Below are 19,945 nucleotides of genomic sequence, written 5' to 3'. Positions count from 1 at the left end.
TACAAATAGTGACTAAAATTGCCAAACTGTGGTAATATCTTCTTGTTTAATTATGCAGAGGTGGAGCATGGAGCTCATTTTAAGGTCGCTGGGTCAAAGACACTCTTATTTCTGTCAGTGTAAAGAAGTTTAGCTGCACATTGAATCCCTCAGATATCTTGTTAGCGACAGGAATTTCAAATAGTATAACCCAGTTTTTCTACATGCTAAAGAAATGTTGCTGTAGTAAATGAAAGGCATCTGCCAGAACGACTCTTTGGGCTTAAATTGTAAGAAAGAAAATGCGCTACAGAATAAGTTGTGGTAGCTCTTTCCGCAGTAATTATGAAACAGAAGGCTTTTGATAATAGAAATGTTTGTTTGAAGAAAATTACCCTTTTTATATTTAGTTTACCGTGAACACATTGTAAACACTTTTTACAGTAGATAATGAAAAGGCAGGAAACTCTCTCATTTTACTGTTTATTTATTACTAAATTACTTATGTGTGGTATAAATGGCCATGCAGGAGATCTTGATCAGTAGGAAAAGCTGTAAAACATATTATCCAAAGCCATCCAGTGGGCTAGATTATAGTCTTTGACAGGGCTAATTCTGGCCCCTGAGCCTTATGTTTGATGCCCCAGATATAGAGCAAAACGCTAAAAATGGTGGTAAAACCTGCCACACTAACATTAAGAGCAGTAGAGGACCTGCTGTCTAATGTATGTAGATGAAGATTCTTGTTGATCACAGTAAAATCTCAGAGCTGCATCACAAAGAGTTGCTGTCTCGGTCTGAGCACAGGTGCATCCTCAAAATGAGTAGGAATAACGTCCAAAACGAAAGAGAGGGGACATATTACTCAAGGTCACGGTGAATTGCAGAAGCATTGGCACTGCGGATTGATTAGGAGTACAGGGAGCAGGTGGCTGAGAGGAAACCGGAAGGTGACTGAAGGAATCACCAGGTGGCTCGTGTGAATTATTACACTATCCTCCCAACTCTGCCTGCCTTCATAGCACACAATGCTGGTGTGAAGTGATCTTGTCACATGCAGTTTGCATCTGGACTGATCTGATCTGATTTCCATGCAAGGTAACGTCTAATGACGCCGTGTACAATTTGGTGAGAAACTAGATTTGTGTCTCTGGTTTGATTCGAACTATATGGATAACTTTCCCCCCCACAAATGGCCAGAGGATAATAAAGCTAATTACAGTTTTCTAAATGTGGAGTTCATCATGAATATTGATAAAGAATTAATTAGTTGCTAAAAGTGGAAAACCATTTTCTCCACACCAAATACATCACATGTTTTTGGAGCAAAACTGCACTGGATCCCTCTAAAGGAAGTCTCACATTCGGCTACAAGAAATAATTTGACCAAACAATCCTGCCACTTGGGAAATATCATTTCTTTGAAAAACTAAAAGAGTGCATCTATTTTCAAATAATTTCTCTTAATCAGTAACTGGATGCAAGCACAAAAAACCCCACAGCTCACTGATTAGTATTTAGTGTGAATCATAACATGGATAAGAGACTATTATGTACTTCCTCATGACTTAACCTCGTCCTGCAAGACTGGACTCATTTACAGTAGGAATTTAAAGCCGTGATCGTCTTAATTAATCCCAAACAATATGTTGCGTATCCTTATCTCAACTCACTTCTTTTCCAATTTCATAATAGGGCCTTTTTACTGCATCAGTGTGTGGTTAGTATACTGTAGCGTGCTCATTCTTTTAATTGCTCAGTGACTTTGCTGTGCTGAGTCCAGATAAAGGGAAGAGTTCCTGTAAGGGAAATTATCAGATGAAGTGCTTTCTCAATATCCCAATTGATCGGTGTCCTTTGTGCTCAGTGCTCTGCAGATCAAAAAGCGCCGTCCTCCTCTGTGCAACAAATACTGCACGCACACACGCACGGATACACATATCCAACTCTGTCGCAAGAATAAGACAGTTGTTCAAAGTCACGCTACGCAAACACTGCGCTCTATTACACCTGATTAATCTTCTGCGACAACTTCTGGCATATTTAAAAAAGATTTTTAATATGTCGTTCCATGTTCAACTCGTTACGGTTTTTGTTCTCCTACGACGGGGCTCAGATCCTACAGAAAGAGCACATAACATTTTATTCCTTGCATGTCGTCGTTACCGGGGGTTTATGAATGTGACATTTGACATTAAGCCGAGTAAGATTTGGAGGTTATCTGGCGTTCCAAGCTGTGAGTAAGAAGTCAAACCATGAAACACGATTCGCCCATGTGTTCTTTCTGGCAGATAATTCATTCAGGAGATGGCACGGCGACTAAATCTTTGAGCTAACTACATCTATATGGAAAATCAGTGTATAGGTGCACTAATGGCTGTTTTAAATTTAAAACTGTCCTATGGTAAAGACACTTGTGGCATCATTCATAAAAGGCTACTGTGACATTTATGATGTTAAGGTCGCTGGATGACAATAAAAGGAATCTTTTAAATGACCCCATTTAAATTATTACTACAGTAGGCCTACTTCATAATGATTTAATGCTAACATCCTGTATAATTCTTAATTAACTTGGAGCAAGAACGTGGACGGACTAGCTGCACGTTGAAAATCAGGTGTCAAATATTCAGCTGCTAAATGCCTTCGCTATCGAAAATTGAATCACCAAAATAATCAGAAAACACTTGTCCACAGAGAAATAGCCTGTTTCCAGCAGAGTGCAGATAATTCAGGTAAATGTTAGGAGTCAAGCAACAAGGCCATGCTTATATTTTCCTTTATCTTTTTTTCAAATATTACTAAACGGTAAGATAATTTTGTGGAAGTAAAGCTGAATTCTCTGTCCAAACACAAATGTCACTGATAGTAGACAGGAAGTTAAAAAAACAACAACAGAAAACATTTGCTGGGGCAGAAACAGGTATTTTACATCTCCGTTGAAATCTTCAGCATCAAAGCAATACAATTCTGCAGCGTGAGACCCAATATATTTCTCTCATAAACCTGTGAAAGGTGCTGCATTGCCTCCTGAATTGCTGAGTAGGATCAATCTGAGCCAGTTTAACATCGTGAGTCAATCAGCTCAGGCCAGGCACAGCGCATCAGCCCTCGTTAGCGATGACCTTGGGAGATAATCATGGCACTAAACCGGGTATATATGTGTGGGGTAATAGCACTGTAATTAACAAAATATGCAGGAGAACATAAACACTGGCTTGTCTGCCTATGCGCACAATTATTCCCCTGCTCAAGCCTGCAGGTGGAAGGCTGCGGATCTGATAACAAAATGATGAGTGGGCAAGACTTTGTCCCTGTGTATGTTTGTGGATAAATCAACGATTTTGCATAGAGCGTCCTGATATTCTCATAAGCTAGAATAAATATGGTCTGGACAAATGGTCATCTAATCATGTTTTGTTCCAAGTTTGCTTTCACCAAATCGAACATCAATGAGCACAATATGTACGCAGCTGATAGGCAGTATAATCTAAATTTCTGACTGTATAGCCAGGATGAAGATATGTAGTTATTCATATCTAAAATGCACAAAACACTACAGAGACTCCCAAGGCTTCCAGTACCTGTCAGCTCTCTATGTTAAGCATTCTCTTTGATAAAACACATGGGAACCGATGCATAAACAAAGAGTGGTGCTTAGTATATTTTAGCTTCTAAAGTTTAAGCATGTTTTATGGGAGGGGGAAATGCATGTATTGAAAAGGAGCCAGCAGTATGATATTAAGATTTAAGTCGCTGTATGTGCTCAACAAGACATGACTCACTAAAAAGTAAGTAAAATAAAATATCAGAGCCTAATTAAGTCAGAAAGGAGGAAATATCAACGACAAGATGAAGTTTAAGAGGATTGAAAGGCACTATCTCTTTTTCCAAAGGGGATTTAAGAGGATCAAAGGGGTGGCTTTGTTTTCTTCTTCTTCCTCCTCTCTCTCATTTTTAAACAAACCCATTCTCTCATTAATAAACCAATTACTACACAGTCTGCTTGTCATTTCAATTTCTGTGTTCCTGTGATATATATTTTTACAGTACTTCTAAAATGCAAAACCAACTTTGAGCTATGGACTTCCCAGTTGCACACCATACAATAAAGGGTGGAATAATCAGGAAAACCCTTCATCAGACTACTAACGTGATGTTCATACAGTGCATAATGCTGTGTCTTGAGATACTGATCCAGTATAAAAGAAACTCACAGAACAATAAACTTTTGCAACATCCATATTAACCTGATATGCTATCTGGTTTTTTTTGCCTTGAAAAGATGCCATGTGTAGTGAAATAAATGTCCCCAATGTGCCGATCCAGGGCTAGAGAGACCTTGTAGTCCAACCAAACACGTCTGTAAGTCCAGAGACTATGATTGAAGGATAATTGGGTGCAAGCTTGTTGAAATGGAACCCTGTGATAGACCAGGAAATTCCAGTTTCATGGACACGGCTCTGGCAAGGTCACAACTGGGTTCGACACCTGGCTTCATAAACGCCCCAAATGAAAACACCTCGAGGGAGCGTTTTGAGGCTAACTAGATTCAACACTAGAGTAAAGCTGGCTTTCACACCCGTGCTAAAGCTACTAACATTGCTAATAGATCACATGTTCACAATGATCTTGTGTTTTTTTAATTAAAAAAAAAAGCATTTTAAATGCTGTGCTTTAAAAGATTAGATATTCTCAGTGCCCTACATGGAAAAAGCAAACAAAAAAAACATGAAATGTATTTTCTGATACAGACTCGTGTTAAAAGTCTTGGCTTTTAGGTTTAAGTGCATCCATCTGCGAGTGCTAAATTGAAACTGTTCCTATGCATATCACGATCACAGATGCACCATCTGGATGTCTGGATTGGTGGTAAAAGATTAGCTGCTGATTTGCACATGATACAAAAGGTTTTCTGTGATTCTTCCTTTGTGTACTCTGTTTGAACAGACTCGCCCACAGGCATCGTCTCAAATTGAAATCATAAATTGTATTGAGTATTTCTCATTTATCTATTTGCTGGCAATCAATTGCCATGGGATCAAACTGTCGGCCACACAACTTGTGGAGTACCCGCTCTACCACCCGAGCCATGACTGAATAAACTCAGGGGACACTTTTGCATCTGTAACAAGATGACCAGGAGTGTTAGAGGCGTCTCTGTTTTCACACACACACACGGCACAGGCGTTGCTGGCTGGACTGATTCGGCATGGTAATTATCTATAATGATGTAAACAAGAAGTCATTCCACTGAGTTTGCTGCCGATGAACACCAATCTGTTGCAGTATCCATGAGACTGCTGGGATTTACTCAGTTGAAGCGTAACTGTCAGGCTATGAGAAAAGCCTTCGTATGTACAATAATGTATCTCACATCCCTCCTCCATGCTCAGTTCCTTTGATCAAAGAAGAAGCATTTATCAGATGGTGGTGGAAATGTTTGATGACACAGGTATTTCAGACTCGAGCACGACTCGAAACAGATGGGAGCCTACTGGTGGAAAAACAAGCTTTGAGCAAGGACCAGAACATTTTTGTCTGTACTGGTTCAGGCTGAGGAGATTTCAAAGCAAACAAATGCCACCGTCCACGTATCGTCTGTTCGAGAGTTTTTCTTTTGTCACAAACAATGTGATTCAAACGAAGCCTCCTTCAGGCAAATGACTTGTGAGTTTCTTTGAAAATCAGCATTGTTCCAAATGGCCCGTTCCAAAACTGCGCTTTAGCTGAACGAGACACTGCTAATCAGACCTAATTATCGCTATTATTCTGTTGGGTTGATCTCTAAGCTCGTAGCCTGTTTAAACTCTCTGCATTCTCTGAAAGTCAAAGCACAGGTAAGGAGCGACTCACTTTCTCATTCCTGTTGTGAAGCGGCGACAAAGGTAGACAGAAATGCCTTTTGTTCCCCTGCATTGCCCACATTCTTCAGGTATGTTTAATTAATGCATGCTTATTGTGGTGTTCATTCTCATGGCGTCTGGTGGGAACGACATCTGTTCAATCAACAACTTCCTCTGACAGTCCCTCAGTTGGGTGCGAGCTGTCGCTTCTATTCTCAGATGGTACCACAGAGAGATGTGAGCTTCATAGAAATTCAGGAGACTCCTCACAGTCAGGTATAGCAGAAGAGAAAAAGATGAAGTAAAACTAGCCTGAGAGCTGAGTGGGTCTTATACTACTTGACTATGCTTTAGTACTTAAATTATGGGAAGCACTTTTATTATTGTCAGGGAATATTAACATATCATGCAATTGCTGCCATTTTCCTCATAGAACAACTAGATGGAGTAGCCTTTAGTGGAAGACAGAGCTTAGTGTGATTGATGTGGGCTCACTCTGCTTGTAATCAAGACACTAGCATGTTCGTATCAGCCCTCTGCACATAGACACTCTGGAGATTACCTCTTCTATACCCATCAGCTGTGATTGCCCCTCTCAAGGTGTGCAGAAATGTCACGTTTTACATATCCTAACATTTCACCTCACATAAAGTTCTGAAGTTTTCCCCGAGTGAAGGGCTGTCACGGGAAGGTGATACGGCGGGGCTTTGACTTGCACCTGAAGCTCCTCCTTCCCCCTGTGGTTGACTCCTTCTGTATTAGGTTGCTCAGGTAATTGGGGTTCCAGTGGTCATTAACTCCGACTAGGTGGCATACCACGGCAACCACTATCACTATAATTGGATCTAATTGGCCCAGTGTTGCCAATGATTTGGATCAGACAAATAGAAATGACTAATTTAAATGTCGGTGTGACCTTTTGAAAGCTTCAGACTAATTAACTTTTGTCGATGCAAGCAGGTAATGTAGTGTATGTGGAAGTGTGCTCCTAGCAATGATTGGTTACAGAAGGGGCCTGTGTTATAATCACATACTGTGTCTAATTTAAGAACAACACCCTATAAATTCAGTGCACTACAGTTTCTCCATAAAGCCTTGGTGTCTCGATTTATTCTAGATTTTTCATTGCACTAATACGGATTTTAAAAAGCTATATTGCTCACATATTAACAAAACAAACCAAAGCCTAGCTGAAAAATAAAGCACAGTGTCTGCACAGATGAGTATAATAATCACAACTGGAAAGCTAAATTTACAAAAATAAATTTCTGCTGACATCGAGAAAATGAAAATGGACTGCAAATATGTCTCGCTGTGGACCAAAAAATATTTACATGTCATTAAAAAATTATTTCAAGATGTGATTAAAAACGTCTGGGACTTGTTCCATAAAAATCATTAAAAAACATCTTATTTAAATTTGGTCAATGTCCCTTTTAGGGCCCACTTCTCATGTACCTCTGGACTTCAGCACGACTGCTATTTTTGGATCACTCCACTGAAGTCTTAATCTGGCCCTTTGCGCTTGTGCTGCTGCAGTGTGCTAAGGATCTTTTCCATGGTATCAAAACAGTAACCCTTCGTGGCAATTTTAACTTTGGGAACATGGATGAACATTTGGATGCTCTCACCCAGAGGAACGGCACAAAGCAAAGCAAAAAAAAAAGACAAGCTAGCTCCTGGTGGCAACTTTGACTGCACTAATAATTTAAAAACAATAGAGTCCTGATGAGGTCACGGTCTCATCATCAGACATTATCCTGCATACAAAAGTCAATCTGAAAAGGAGATTTTTGTTTGAGTTGTGCACATTTTACATTCATAGTGAAACTGCAGAAAGGCTAGCAATCTAAAAATATCTGTAATGCTAAAAATGCGCGAGGAGATAATCTTGAAGGGCAAACTTTTTATTACACCTAATAAATTATATGAACCAATCATATACATCCAGTATACATATCCACCAATTACACATATGAGTGGACTGGTCTGCAATACATTTAAGTGCAGTAGATTTTTACTGCAAAGTAAAGTAATAAAGTTGTACAACAAAAAAGGTACCGTTTGTTAGTCACACAGTTACTATGTATCTCTATGAAATATATGGGGGTTTATATTTATAACTACAATAACATTAACTAAATGCAATACCAGGTGATGAAGGTACAAAAACAACTATATTTTGCAAGCAGATAAGCAGGAAACATCTTAAAAAACAGAAAGAGGAGAGAAGTACACAGAGGAATGGTTTGTGCGTGACCTGCTCAGTACATAAATGAAAATTAATTAATCACTTGGGAAGTGGGTACACCAAAATGGAAAAGGATGAAGTACAAAGTCGTTAAGTTTGATATGGCAATATTTAGACACATAAATAAGAACAAAGACCCTCTAGTGCACTTAAACGCAGTAGTAAAAAACACATTTTCAATATCACGGGTGACCCACATTAAGAAAGATGGAACAGTAAATGTTATTTACTGCATATTTTATATCATTCTTGAGAGCCGATAGGATGCTGTTAAAACTCGAAGACCAAAACAGCACATAAGTCAAGGTTAAATTCAACTTCTCACGCAAATCCCAGAGTGTCTCTATCTTGACGCCACCTTGGGGGCAAGTTCACTATAATACAAGGGTTTGTTTTGTCACTGTCATGTCAAACACATTATCCAGTAGGAGCTATCAGCTGTCATCTTCTAGCCGAGTGTGCATGTTTATAAGATATTGTTTGTGGGAATGCATTTTGGGAACGCTCTCGGGCAAAATGAATGAAAGCTAATGCTCCTAGCAGCCTTGGAAAAAGCCCACAGAGAAAGGGGGGGAGCTAATCCTATCATTCTACACCATTCATCTGCAATCCACTTGGCTTTCAGCATTTTCCTCAACGGGCAATTTGTGGCTTCCCTGCTGGATCTCCTCGAAGCCTGTGTGTTATGACTGCTAAACACTTCCAGGCCGCATGGGAGTCAGAGAGGAGGCCACTAAATACAGTCTGCGACCCTGTCACTGTCCGCACTGGCAGCTGCCAACCCACGATATGCTGCCAGAAATAGCTTAATGACAAACAGTTTCACAAGCCATCAAACTGTGGCCCGTCAAAGTCAAATTGTGAACAAAAAAGAGGCACGCAATAGCCACAAAATCACTAGTCAACAAGTAAAACGCTCCCTCTATCTCATGTACCATGACGTAAAATCTTAGTTCTAATATCTTGACAAGATACTCTCCGAAAGGATAATACAAATAAAGACTTGGGTATTTTTTTATGTTAAAAGTCATACTGTAGTATAAGTGGTTAATATAGTTTCTGAGCTTGAATCTGAATGACTTCCAGATGGTGGCGTCTCCCTCCATATCTCTTTCTGCCTGATAGACGCTATACTTGCTTCCAGGGAAGAATCTGAGCAGCTGTCCATGACTAACTATAATGGGGGACCTGTATTACCGTCTCCTCAGTTCAGGCTTTTCAGCTCTTTGGAGACAAGCCCCCATATGCATGTAAAGCACACACACTCCCAAGTGTATTAATAAAATATACATGTACACAGGTGAATGACTTTACTTTTATCAAGTAATGAAAACCTTAACTTGAAGAAATACCCTTTGAGTTATGAACTTCATTAGCAAGTTTCTTGGCTGCAAAAGAACTGCATGTCCTATGATTTGTTAGGACCTCTGCACACAGACACATTACAGAAAATCTTTATTTGTCTGATTTCCTTTAGGAAAAACCTTTTCATATATCACAGAAACCTTTATCAGAGCCATCTAGAATATTCTTGCTGTAAAAGGGCAGTTAGTGTTATTATCACTTATTACTACATAACTACAATCAATCTTTAAACAAGTCCAATATTTCCTCTTTGGGTCTTCACCTGAGTCTCCTTTGGAAACAACAACATAGTGTAGTGTAACAAGCAATGAGCAGAGGAGGGGGCTGTTTGACAACATGCTGCTCAATAGTCCAGAGCTGCAACTTTCCTGCAAAGCTCCCATAGCTCCCCTGTGTGTTGCTGGAATGCTGGCATCCTGGCTGTGGGCTATGGTCAGTCAGAGCCCAGGGAGCTGTGACAGCCTGCTGCTCTTTCAGCCGCAGAAAAAAAAGAAAAAAAAAAAAAAAAGCACTGAAGCATAAGAGTCCTCTAGGCAGAGAAGAAATGAGCAAAGATGCTGCAGTAACACAGGCACACTCACATATGCCTGAGGATGACGCACGTAAAAGGCAAAGTTTATGTGTGCACAAACACATGCTATCACTATCCTGCGTGCACTGCAGTCAAATGATTTGGAAAAACACGCTTCAACGGCACATCGTCCAGTCTGCTATTTATCCAGAGAACAAGACAAAATGCAAAATCGGTCAAGCGGTAAAAGTATTCTACTGTATATCCTACAAGTGTTGCAGGACATTTAACCCATACAAATATTACGCTGAAAATTTACCCCCAAAAAATCAGAAACATTTCTGCAACCCATCCAGGAACTGCCTGAGGTTTTCTAAAAGTCATACTTTCGATCTTCCTCACTTCCATTCCAGCAGAGCTGCAAATCAGCCCAGCACAGTGTAGGAGAAGGAATGCTCTTCTATCTAATTTCTAACCACTGGAATACTAGTAAGCACGCACTCACGCACTGAGCTGCCCTAAGGTAAAGGAAGTGCATTTTCAGTCCTGAAATTTAGTGGTACTCTCTGTAAACTCCCCATCTTGACATGCTACATGCACAAGAAGTTTCTGATATGATGACTGTGGTAGCCATACCGTTGTGGAGCCCGAAGGGTGGCTTTGAGCTCAAAGAAATGGGGATTAGCAACCAATCGGTTCTCCTTTCATGCTCAAGTTTATCTTGTGTTAAGCTTTGTTTTGACTCCTATTCCTGTGTAATGCCCTGGAATCCCCTTTAGGGAGGCAGCCATCTACGATTCCCTGTTGTCCTGCCTTCCTTTGCCCACTTTACAGACCCACTTGGCAGCGGGCCTGTCGTCAGTGGGATCTCTCAAACAGCAAACCTCATAGTGAGACCCTTTCAGAGAGGCTGAAATGAGCTTAGAGCTGAACAGCTAACCAGAAACTTAGACACATTGTGTTGTGCACCAAGAGCCTGTGAGATAGTCGGTTAACAAAGAATTAGCAGAGAACCCTTTCAGCCTCTCTTCAAGTGTGTCTTGCATATCAAGGCAAGCTGGACTAAAACTAAATCAGGGCCACAGCCTTGCTTGAAGAAAGAAACAGCTATTTCCTTTTCGGTTTGGTAAAAAAGGCTGTCTATTGTCCTTGCAGCAAGGAGAGACCAAATGGACTGTGGCTAAGATAATGTAATGTTCATCCTACAAGGCCAGCCAATCACAGAAAACCACTGTTTTCACTGAAGGCCTGCTCAACTCACAACAGCTGTGTAAATATATTAGACAGAATCCTGCCTGCTCCTAGTAAAAACAGAAACTCTGTTTCTTATAAATATATGGATTATTGTATAAATAAATCAAGAGATAGACCTAATCTAAATAAATCTTTGGAATGTGCAAAAAAACAAGGATTTTGTGGTTTGTGGATGAAAGCACGTAAGCAAGGTGGTGGGTTCCCGTGAAGAGGCCCGAGATGCCAAGTGATTTTGCCGAGGTGCTCCCTTTGCCAGTGAGTTCTTGAGCAGAACACAGTGTAATTGCGTAATATGCTAATGCAATGTCACGCTTGTGACTCATCTTTAGTGGATGTAACTATTTGAGAAGTTGCAGAATACTTGCCGCTCATTCTCATACAACCTCGAAGCAGCAAAACCCAACTACTTCAGACATTTGGCTTCACAATCCATTTAATTGCAACATAGAGGTGTCTGTTGCACTCACAATAAGTCATCTATAGAGCAGGAATTTGTCAACATCGTCTTTAATGAAACCGGCACTCATGTATGTCTCATTTTTCTTCCATCGATTGACTTCTGATGAGGCTGCAGGATAGTACACTGACACAGAAAGTGGGATTTGTGGATATTTGGTGTGACACTGTTTTGTTTACCCTCTGTGGGCAGGGCAAATCCATATATCACACAGCCCAGCCTGAAACATACAGTCCGCGCATGGCTAGAAGCTTAGATAGTGTGTGAATGATCATCTGCCAGCTGTGGATTGTGTGGGCATTGTCTCATCTAAAGCCCTTATGATTCAGTCGCATGCACCGTACCCATTGTTCTTCTGCTGTTTTAAAGAAGAAAATTCAGCTTGAAGAGGTGGCACAGATGTGTCCAAGAAACATCACAAATTACTTCTTGGTGCGGGAGACTTAATTTCTTGAAAACAAAAATGACACATCACAAATCTACACCAAAGCCTTTGTGGAATTTGAGAAAGGGCAGAGTTTTTTAACCTTAAAGTGGGTTGCCAAACAAAAAAAAAGAAAAATAACAGCATGGTTATTCACAGTCGTAAAATAGAGAGGTGGGTACAAAGGCCTGCCTTTCATTTAATCACAACCCAAAGTAGTCTACATGAAAAGCCTTCATTTGACAAACATGAAACATTACCATTTTGTTGTGTTCTCTGTTGCTTTTGTTTAAATAAAGAAGATTAAGGCTTTTCAGAACTGTATCTAAAATGAAAGATGCTAAATCCTTTTGTTCCCGTACCTTTTCCAAATTTCCAAAATTTTCAAACACAGCTTTTCTCACTGAAGGCTTACTCGCTGTTAAACAAAAACACCAAAAGCATATAATTTGTGTGTTTTAAACTGCTCTGAACAGAGTCCAGTTTTTCCTCAGCCTGGCAGTGCACTGTACTCACCACAGTCTTCAAGTCATGCTCCTTCATCAGGTCGAGGGAGTTCTGGTAGCAGGAGGTGAGGTCATTAGTCTCTGTAGGGCCCACATGACCTCTGGCCACCGGCCCCACGGTGTGGATCACATCTGTCGGAACAGGACAAACACAAGCTCGTTTGTAAGTAAGCACGGCCTACTTTTAGCAAGGATAAATGTTTGAAGCTCTGTGGTGGTAAGTGGAAGGCTATAAAAACAATCTGCAAAATCATCAGCAAAATACACAACGTGGGAAAGTTTGTCTTCACAATGAGACAATGAAGAAGGCAAGATGAACCTGCTACCTAAGTGAGTGCATTTATTTAGTAAATGAAGCAGCAGCTTAGATAGAAAATCAATTACAAGATTCTTTTATGCTATCCACTCAAATATTCATATCTCTCCCTGTACTCTCTTTCCCTTCGCATAGTAATGTCTTTACCTGTCAATCACTGGTCTCCTTGTCTGGCCTGGCCAGACCGAAGAATGCAACTTCTTAAATGAATCATAGGCGCGATGACAGGAAAGCAGAAAAGAATCGACTCGGTGACTTGACAGAAACATAATCTTCTGCATTCTGCGTGGCTACCCTTGGCCTTCTCAATGTTGGACAGGCCAGGTCAGCATCAATATACAGGATGTTACTCTGCAACGCCCACATAGCATACCGGGTAGATCACAAAGACTAACTACGAAGAAAAATAATTTATGCAAAAAACAAAAGTCTGCAACAAAAATGATTATATACATGATGACTCACCAAAAGTCATGATGCCATTCTTCTGTTTATTCAAACCCAGACAGTACTAATATTTCACTATATCCAGCAGTGCGGGCCAGTAAATCTTCATTTTTAAGCAAATTAAATATAGATCATTTCTGACCCTTGGATTTGTAATTTAATGCAGCAAATTCTCATTACTAAAATATTAAACCCTCTCGAAGGACTTACCCAGAGCTGGTTCATGTAAGAACTTGCAAATAAATCGCAGTGCAGCCAGCGTTTTCTTATGTTTTCTTACATGCGACCTCAATTATTTGATATGAAACACTCAGCCTCATTTTCCTGCTGAATAAATATCAGCTACATTCCTAATCTACTCTGCCATAAATAATTTTTGGATAAAATTTGATTCTTGGTTCACTCTCAAAGCACATTGTTAAACCACAGCTCATAAAGGAGCATTTTTACAACAGAAGGTTGTAAAGTTATGACATGCATATATTTATGGGGCATATTCATGGGATGGGAGTCATCACCCTGGCAAGTTAGCATAAAGGAAAACGTTTTGGTTTTCCCCCCTAAAGGTGTGGTTATGGTTGTGAAAAGATCTACAGCAGTGGTTCTCAGACATTTTTCTGGCACGGGCCACTGCAGAAGCCAGGGAAAAAGTTCACAGCCTACACCACACAAGTTTGAGAACCACTGGTTTACTGTAACCCAAACTCCTATTTTTTTACTAAATACTGAAGAAAAAAGACTGAACTAAAAGAAAGTAAACAGCGGCTAACGAGTAGAATATGTCAGAAAATACCAGAAAGGATATGAACCCCAGACGGAAAGTGCAGCATATCAGTCACACCGCCCACAACACGACTTTCAAGTCACAATTTGTTGAGATGAAAGCAAAGAGTAGCTATTACACATTTTAGTGTGACAATCATTAATACTTCATGATAATAAAAAGCAGGGACCTTTATCATCAAGAAGAGTTTTCTAATGTTGCTTAAGGGGTAATATTTAGTTTTTGGGAGAGGTCCGAAACAAGGGGCCAGGTTGATCCCAATGCTAAACCGAGGTTGTGTTGTAATGAGAATAGAACTGTCTGAACTATTCCCTTTTTCCAGAATTGCAGACTGAAAATTGCATAGCACAATGTGGTTATAATGGGACACGTGGTAAGTTGTTTTTCGTGCATAATTCATGAAGTTCACTACAAGAACGGCCACATGCCAATTATAGTGTGGGCAAGCGCCAAAAACCAGACTACTGGTGAATTCATGAAAATTTAAGCAGTTCTTATTTCATCAGTATGGATGCCTCCACTTGTATCCTCAACTCTTCCACATCAAATAAATATTTATACAACTGTGTTTCTGTAAGGTGAAAGACATGTTTCCCTTTGTGACTAAGGAGGGTTATTACAGGAAGGACAGTTTGTTACGGTAGAGCTCAGAGAGACTCTGGCAGCTACTTCACCGTCTCAGTAAACTTCAACACAAATGACCTTTCTACCCCCGATTTATAACGACCGGAATGCTCCATTCAAAGGAAAACCCAGTATTTCTTTAAATTCAAGGAAATCCAAGAATTAAATCCAAGTATTTGCAACAAGGTGATAAACTCCGTCAAGCTAATATCACTAAAAATATAGGCTCGTGACTCAACATCATACTTTTTTAAAGGCTTTTGAGTGCACAGTGGGGGTGTGAAGTCAATCCTTCTGCACAGACTCGCTGACGTACAAAAGAACTATGTCAACAACAAAAACAAATATAACCTTGTTAGTATGGTGTTTTAGCTATGGACAGCTTAACCTTGCTTAAAAGACAGAAGTCTCTCTTAGCATAAAAAGTTATTTTTCTAATGCTTTTGAATGATGTTTTTCCAACAACCTAAATTGCACACAGATGCTCTTCGCAATAAGAGCTTGAAAAGCTCTGACGGGTCATTATTAACATTCTTCATCATTTTGCCTTTTCTCTCCTGGTAAAACCCTCAGCTTTTATCATCAACTGCACCCATTAGCTTACAAACACATCAGTGTTTTTCCTTTTTCCCCTTTGTAAGAATACTGACACATGTAGACCATTCTCTCAGTGCTGCCTTTCTTCAAGAGGCAAATAAATTTCTATCTTTACAGGGCTGAAAAGATTTCTGGTGATTGTCTTGCGCCGGTTGGGCTTAATTGTGGAGATATACAAATACAGGCCATTTTACCATAACAAGCATGGAAAACAGAGTTAAATGTTTTCATGAAGCACATTTAAAGGTTGCTTTCTTTATACTAGACAAGCCAGCAGAGTTTAATCTATGAGCATACAGAAAGTCTTTAGAAATTTCACAGATGTCTTCTTTAGCTTTCTCACTCATACAACAACAAAACCCATGCACACGCTTTTGCCTTCAGCTTCCATTTTCAGCAAAGATTCTTTTTTTTCTTTTTGGCAAATTTTTGATCGACTGGATTTGTTCATCTTGGTCTTGATGGTTGCTCGGGGCTATAACGTCAGTGACATGATTGCACCAGCAAAGATTGATGACTGCCATTCAAACTTCGTACTCTCTCCCCATGAGACTACAGACTCCTCAAAGAAAAACAAAAGCAATCCCAAGGTTTGTTCCTTTTCCCGTGAGACTCAAAGAATATTTATGCGTTAAACCTGCGGTCGCTGGACAGCATTAAATACCACAACCGGACCTCAAGATCTGATCTGTTGTTCTGTGATGATAATACTGGGTTATATTATTTTTTGTTGTTTTTCCTCAAGCATAAACAATTTACTTGATGTTTATCTTGTCTATTATGATTACTCAGTGTGGGCAGGTTTACTCCAAAATGCCTAACCATTAATTCTAAGTGGGTGTCTTGATTGCTGAAACTGGTAAGTCCTCCACTATAAATTAAGGAAACATGTCACATTATGTTGCTTGTTGTACTGCAGATGTGGCACAATTATCATACATTTCCCCCCAGTCAGTTCTTAGCAGTCAATAAAAAACAGAAGTGAAATGGGAAAACGCACAGCAAGCCAATAGAGTAGAAAAAGAAAAGTTCTACTTAAGAAAAAATAAAAAGTTGCTGCTGGTCTTTTTGTTGTCGTTAAAGCCCAATCGACACTGAAAATTACAACAAAAATGCATTATTGGATAAAATAATAATAATTTCTGCCTGAATAACCTGAGAAATTGTCCTGTGATTCCCATTTTCCTTTGCAAGGGAGATGCGTATGTTCATTCAACAGCAAAAGACTCCAGGGAACACCGCAGCAAGTATAAAGGTGAAGATGCTGTTAAATGTTTATGCACTAGACACAAACTAGCCATCCGACAGACTGAAAATGATCCTCGTTTCAACCAAAATGATCATGAATTTAGAAAATGACTGTGCTGTTGGCAGGATGACAGTGCCCTTATCTATAAGGTGTGGGGGGAGTCACTGAATGGTTTGATAAGAAACTGATGTGAAGTATTTTATATCACAAAACAGCCGTCACAGTTGCCATCTCTCAGTCCAGTTGAACACCCAAGGGAGGATTTGGTCAGACAGCGCTCTCCACTATCATCCTTAAAAGACCAAGAATTAGAAGAAAGGTGTTTCTGCCCCCAAAGCGCACTCGCAGAGACACGCTACTGTTCTTGTACCATGTGATGTCCCAGTTAAGACAATGTTGTTGCTTTTTTGTCTTTCCCCTCTGTAATTTGTTACCTGTCCATATAAAAGCTCGCTGCGTCCACATTCTGTTCTCTCCTCTTCTAGGCCATCATGTATTATAGATAATAGTGCACTACACAAATCTATAGGAAACCATAAGAAGGTAAATGTAATGCAGTCTATATTTAGTTCATGCAGACCTTCAAATGTCAGATGTACTTTCACATATTCCGGTGAATTGCACTCTGTGCATAGTGCGTCTGCGTTACACATGGCAACTCGAAACGTCGACTCAGTATTGGCATTATTGATAGTGTTCATAGAATTCAGCTATTTGAGATCCTCAGATCAGGGGCAAAAACATAAAAGAATTAAAAAAAATAAATCCTGAGATGAAGACATCCCTTGTGGTGAGATATTTCTGTTATCGGAGAACGACTGGACACAAAATGACCCCCGAACACACCAAATGTAGCGAATGTGTAAGAACATGTTAGACAAGCCCACTAAAGCGCTCCTCGGCTCTCCCAGAGCTCAGGAATAACTACCAAGGGGACATGCTCACTTCAAAGACGCCACTTTCTTAGCAACTACAAAATCTTTTGAAAAATCTAGACTTCATTTAGAAGTGAAGTACCATGTTATTTCAGAGAGCGACCAGCACTCCACAGCCTAATCAATCTTTCATTTTTATATGCCACGTACCATCCCAGATAATAACTGTTCCAAAAGGCTAAAAAACATTTGAACACATTTACTGTAGCATGGCTTCTTCTTCTTCTGAGTAATCTGATTCTTGGCAACAGAACGGGAGATGCAAACCTGCGTGCGTCATCCTGACACTGCACAAGGACATAGCAGTCTTATATATAGCCCATTATTTCCAAAAGATCATTTACACTTTATATTTTATTAAAATTGTACAAAGAAAAGATGAAAACTTATGACTAATAAGTTATTGTTTGCTGTTTTAGAATGAGCAGGATAAACTGCTGGTAGAAAATCCCACCACTAGGTTAAACAGGATTGGGTATAAAATGAGCATCAAAGAGATGCTGAGTAATAGAGAACTAAAGATATGCAGAGCTTTGCTGCTCTGAAAGACACAGTTAACATTTTCAGGATCATTTTTCTTCAACATAAAATTGTATGAAGTTGGGGATCATCATATGTGCCCACAATAGAGGAATTCAAGAAAATCTATGTATGCAAGTGTGGGGTTGACAACTACTACTGAACGGCCATGCTGTTTGAGATTTCAGGGATCAGTTACATGTTTCAGCAAGACAGTTACACAGCAGAAACAGCATGGCTCACTAGTAGTAAGAGCTTGTAGTCCAGACTTGTCACCTGCTGAAAACACTCGGTGTACCGAGAAACGGCACATATGACAAAGGAGGATGTGAACTGTTGAGCAGCTGAAATGCTGAATCATGCAAGGCTATTGAAAAAAATCACATTAAAAAATGAGTGCAGTTTGCCCCCTAAATTCCCAGACAATTACAGGATGCTGTTAAAAGAAAGCGTGATGCAACACAGTGGTAAACGTGCCTAAACTGTCCCGGCTTTGTTGACGCATGTTGCTGGAGTCAAATACAAAACGAGCATATTTTTCCACAAAGAACATAAAACCCCTGTAAACACTGGGATTGTGTTGTCTTTGTTCATTTCGTAGTTAAACACGGGGTTTAATCACTTGCAAATCGATGCATTTTGTTTACATGTTGCAGCTTCCTGAAGTCTTTAAACAGGGGTGCAGCTCTATTATGATCCACAAGCAAAAGACAGTAATCAAACCACTTTGCCTGTTGGCAATTATCTTCCACACTTAAGAATCAACAAAGCACATAATGACTTACAGTCCATTAGGAAATTCAGCCAAAACTGCAGTCGCTATTTTTATGTGCTAAGTCATATGTTATATGGAGAGTGAATTGTAGTCTTATTAGTTTGTATGATCCTTGCTAATAGAATTAAGTGTCTCTATAAAGTTTATGACTGATGCCTAAAACTAGTGACTGTGTTTTATGTGTGGTACTCATGATTTCACTGCACTGGCTAAGCTGTCTTCAATTCAAGTCAGAGGTAGCTCACTCACTAACTGTTCTCCATTAGGGCAGATAACAGTATCATTGCTATGTCATTTAAATGTATTGATTTATATATTTCTTACAAATATGTCGGGCGATCGTGGCTCAAGAGTTGGGAGTTCGCCTTGTAATTGGAAGGTTGCCGGTTCGAGCCCCGGCTCGGACAGTGTCGGTCGTTGTGTCCTTGGACAAGACACTTCACCTACCACCTACTGGTGATGGCCAGAGGGGCCGATGGCGCAATATGGCAACCTTGCCTCTGTCAGCCTGCCCCAGGGCAGCTGTGGCTACAACTGTAGCTGCCTTCACCAGTGTGTAAATGTGAGAGTAAATGAATAGTGGAATTATAAAGCGCTTTGAGGGGTCCCGAAAAGCGCTATATAAATGCAATCTATTATTATTATGACAACATTTATCACAAATAAAGCTGTATTGTGCGTCAACTGGAAGTCTCCTTTTATAAGACAGTGAAAACTTTACAGAAATACTTCAGGGTGAATTGAAGAAAAAATGATCAATAAAGTAAAGAAACAGTCAACTGCAATATGTCGTCTGTCTGCCATTAACATTGATTTTTCTCTTTTTTAAATTTCCCACCAAAAAACCTAAACAGAGCAAGGAAGTTGTTGAAAGGGAGGTTCAGCAGTGATTTCATGGGGTAGAAATCTGTTAGCATCTGTCGCTCTTTGACAAATCTATCAAAGCGGGTCATTTCCTTTTTACTGGTTGATGAAAAAACACAAGAAGTCACATCAGTGTGGACATATCTGTTCATAATGTTTAGCTTTTTTCTTTATTCTTATATAAGGAGCTAGGTATCTTGTTTATGTGCTTTATTCTATTTATTTGTTCTGAATAAACTTGC

The 19,945-nt window shown here is 39.8% G+C and overlaps 1 protein-coding gene across 1 annotated transcript in view; it reads right to left on the bottom strand.

Moving 5' to 3' along the window:
* macrod2 (mono-ADP ribosylhydrolase 2) overlaps positions 1 to 19,945 on the bottom strand; it is a 399,684-nt gene that overhangs the window by 113,242 nt on the left and 266,497 nt on the right. Inside the window, exon 6 of the mRNA XM_026190215.2 lies at positions 12,604 to 12,725. Within this exon, the coding sequence (XP_026046000.2) occupies positions 12,604 to 12,725 (122 nt within the window). The remainder of the gene's footprint in view (positions 1 to 12,603; positions 12,726 to 19,945) is intronic.

This window comes from Astatotilapia calliptera, chromosome 13 (genome assembly GCF_964374335.1).
Source record: "Astatotilapia calliptera chromosome 13, fAstCal68.1, whole genome shotgun sequence".
Classification (NCBI taxonomy): Eukaryota; Metazoa; Chordata; class Actinopteri; order Cichliformes; family Cichlidae; genus Astatotilapia; species Astatotilapia calliptera.
This window is presented reverse-complemented; position numbering and strand designations above follow the sequence as displayed.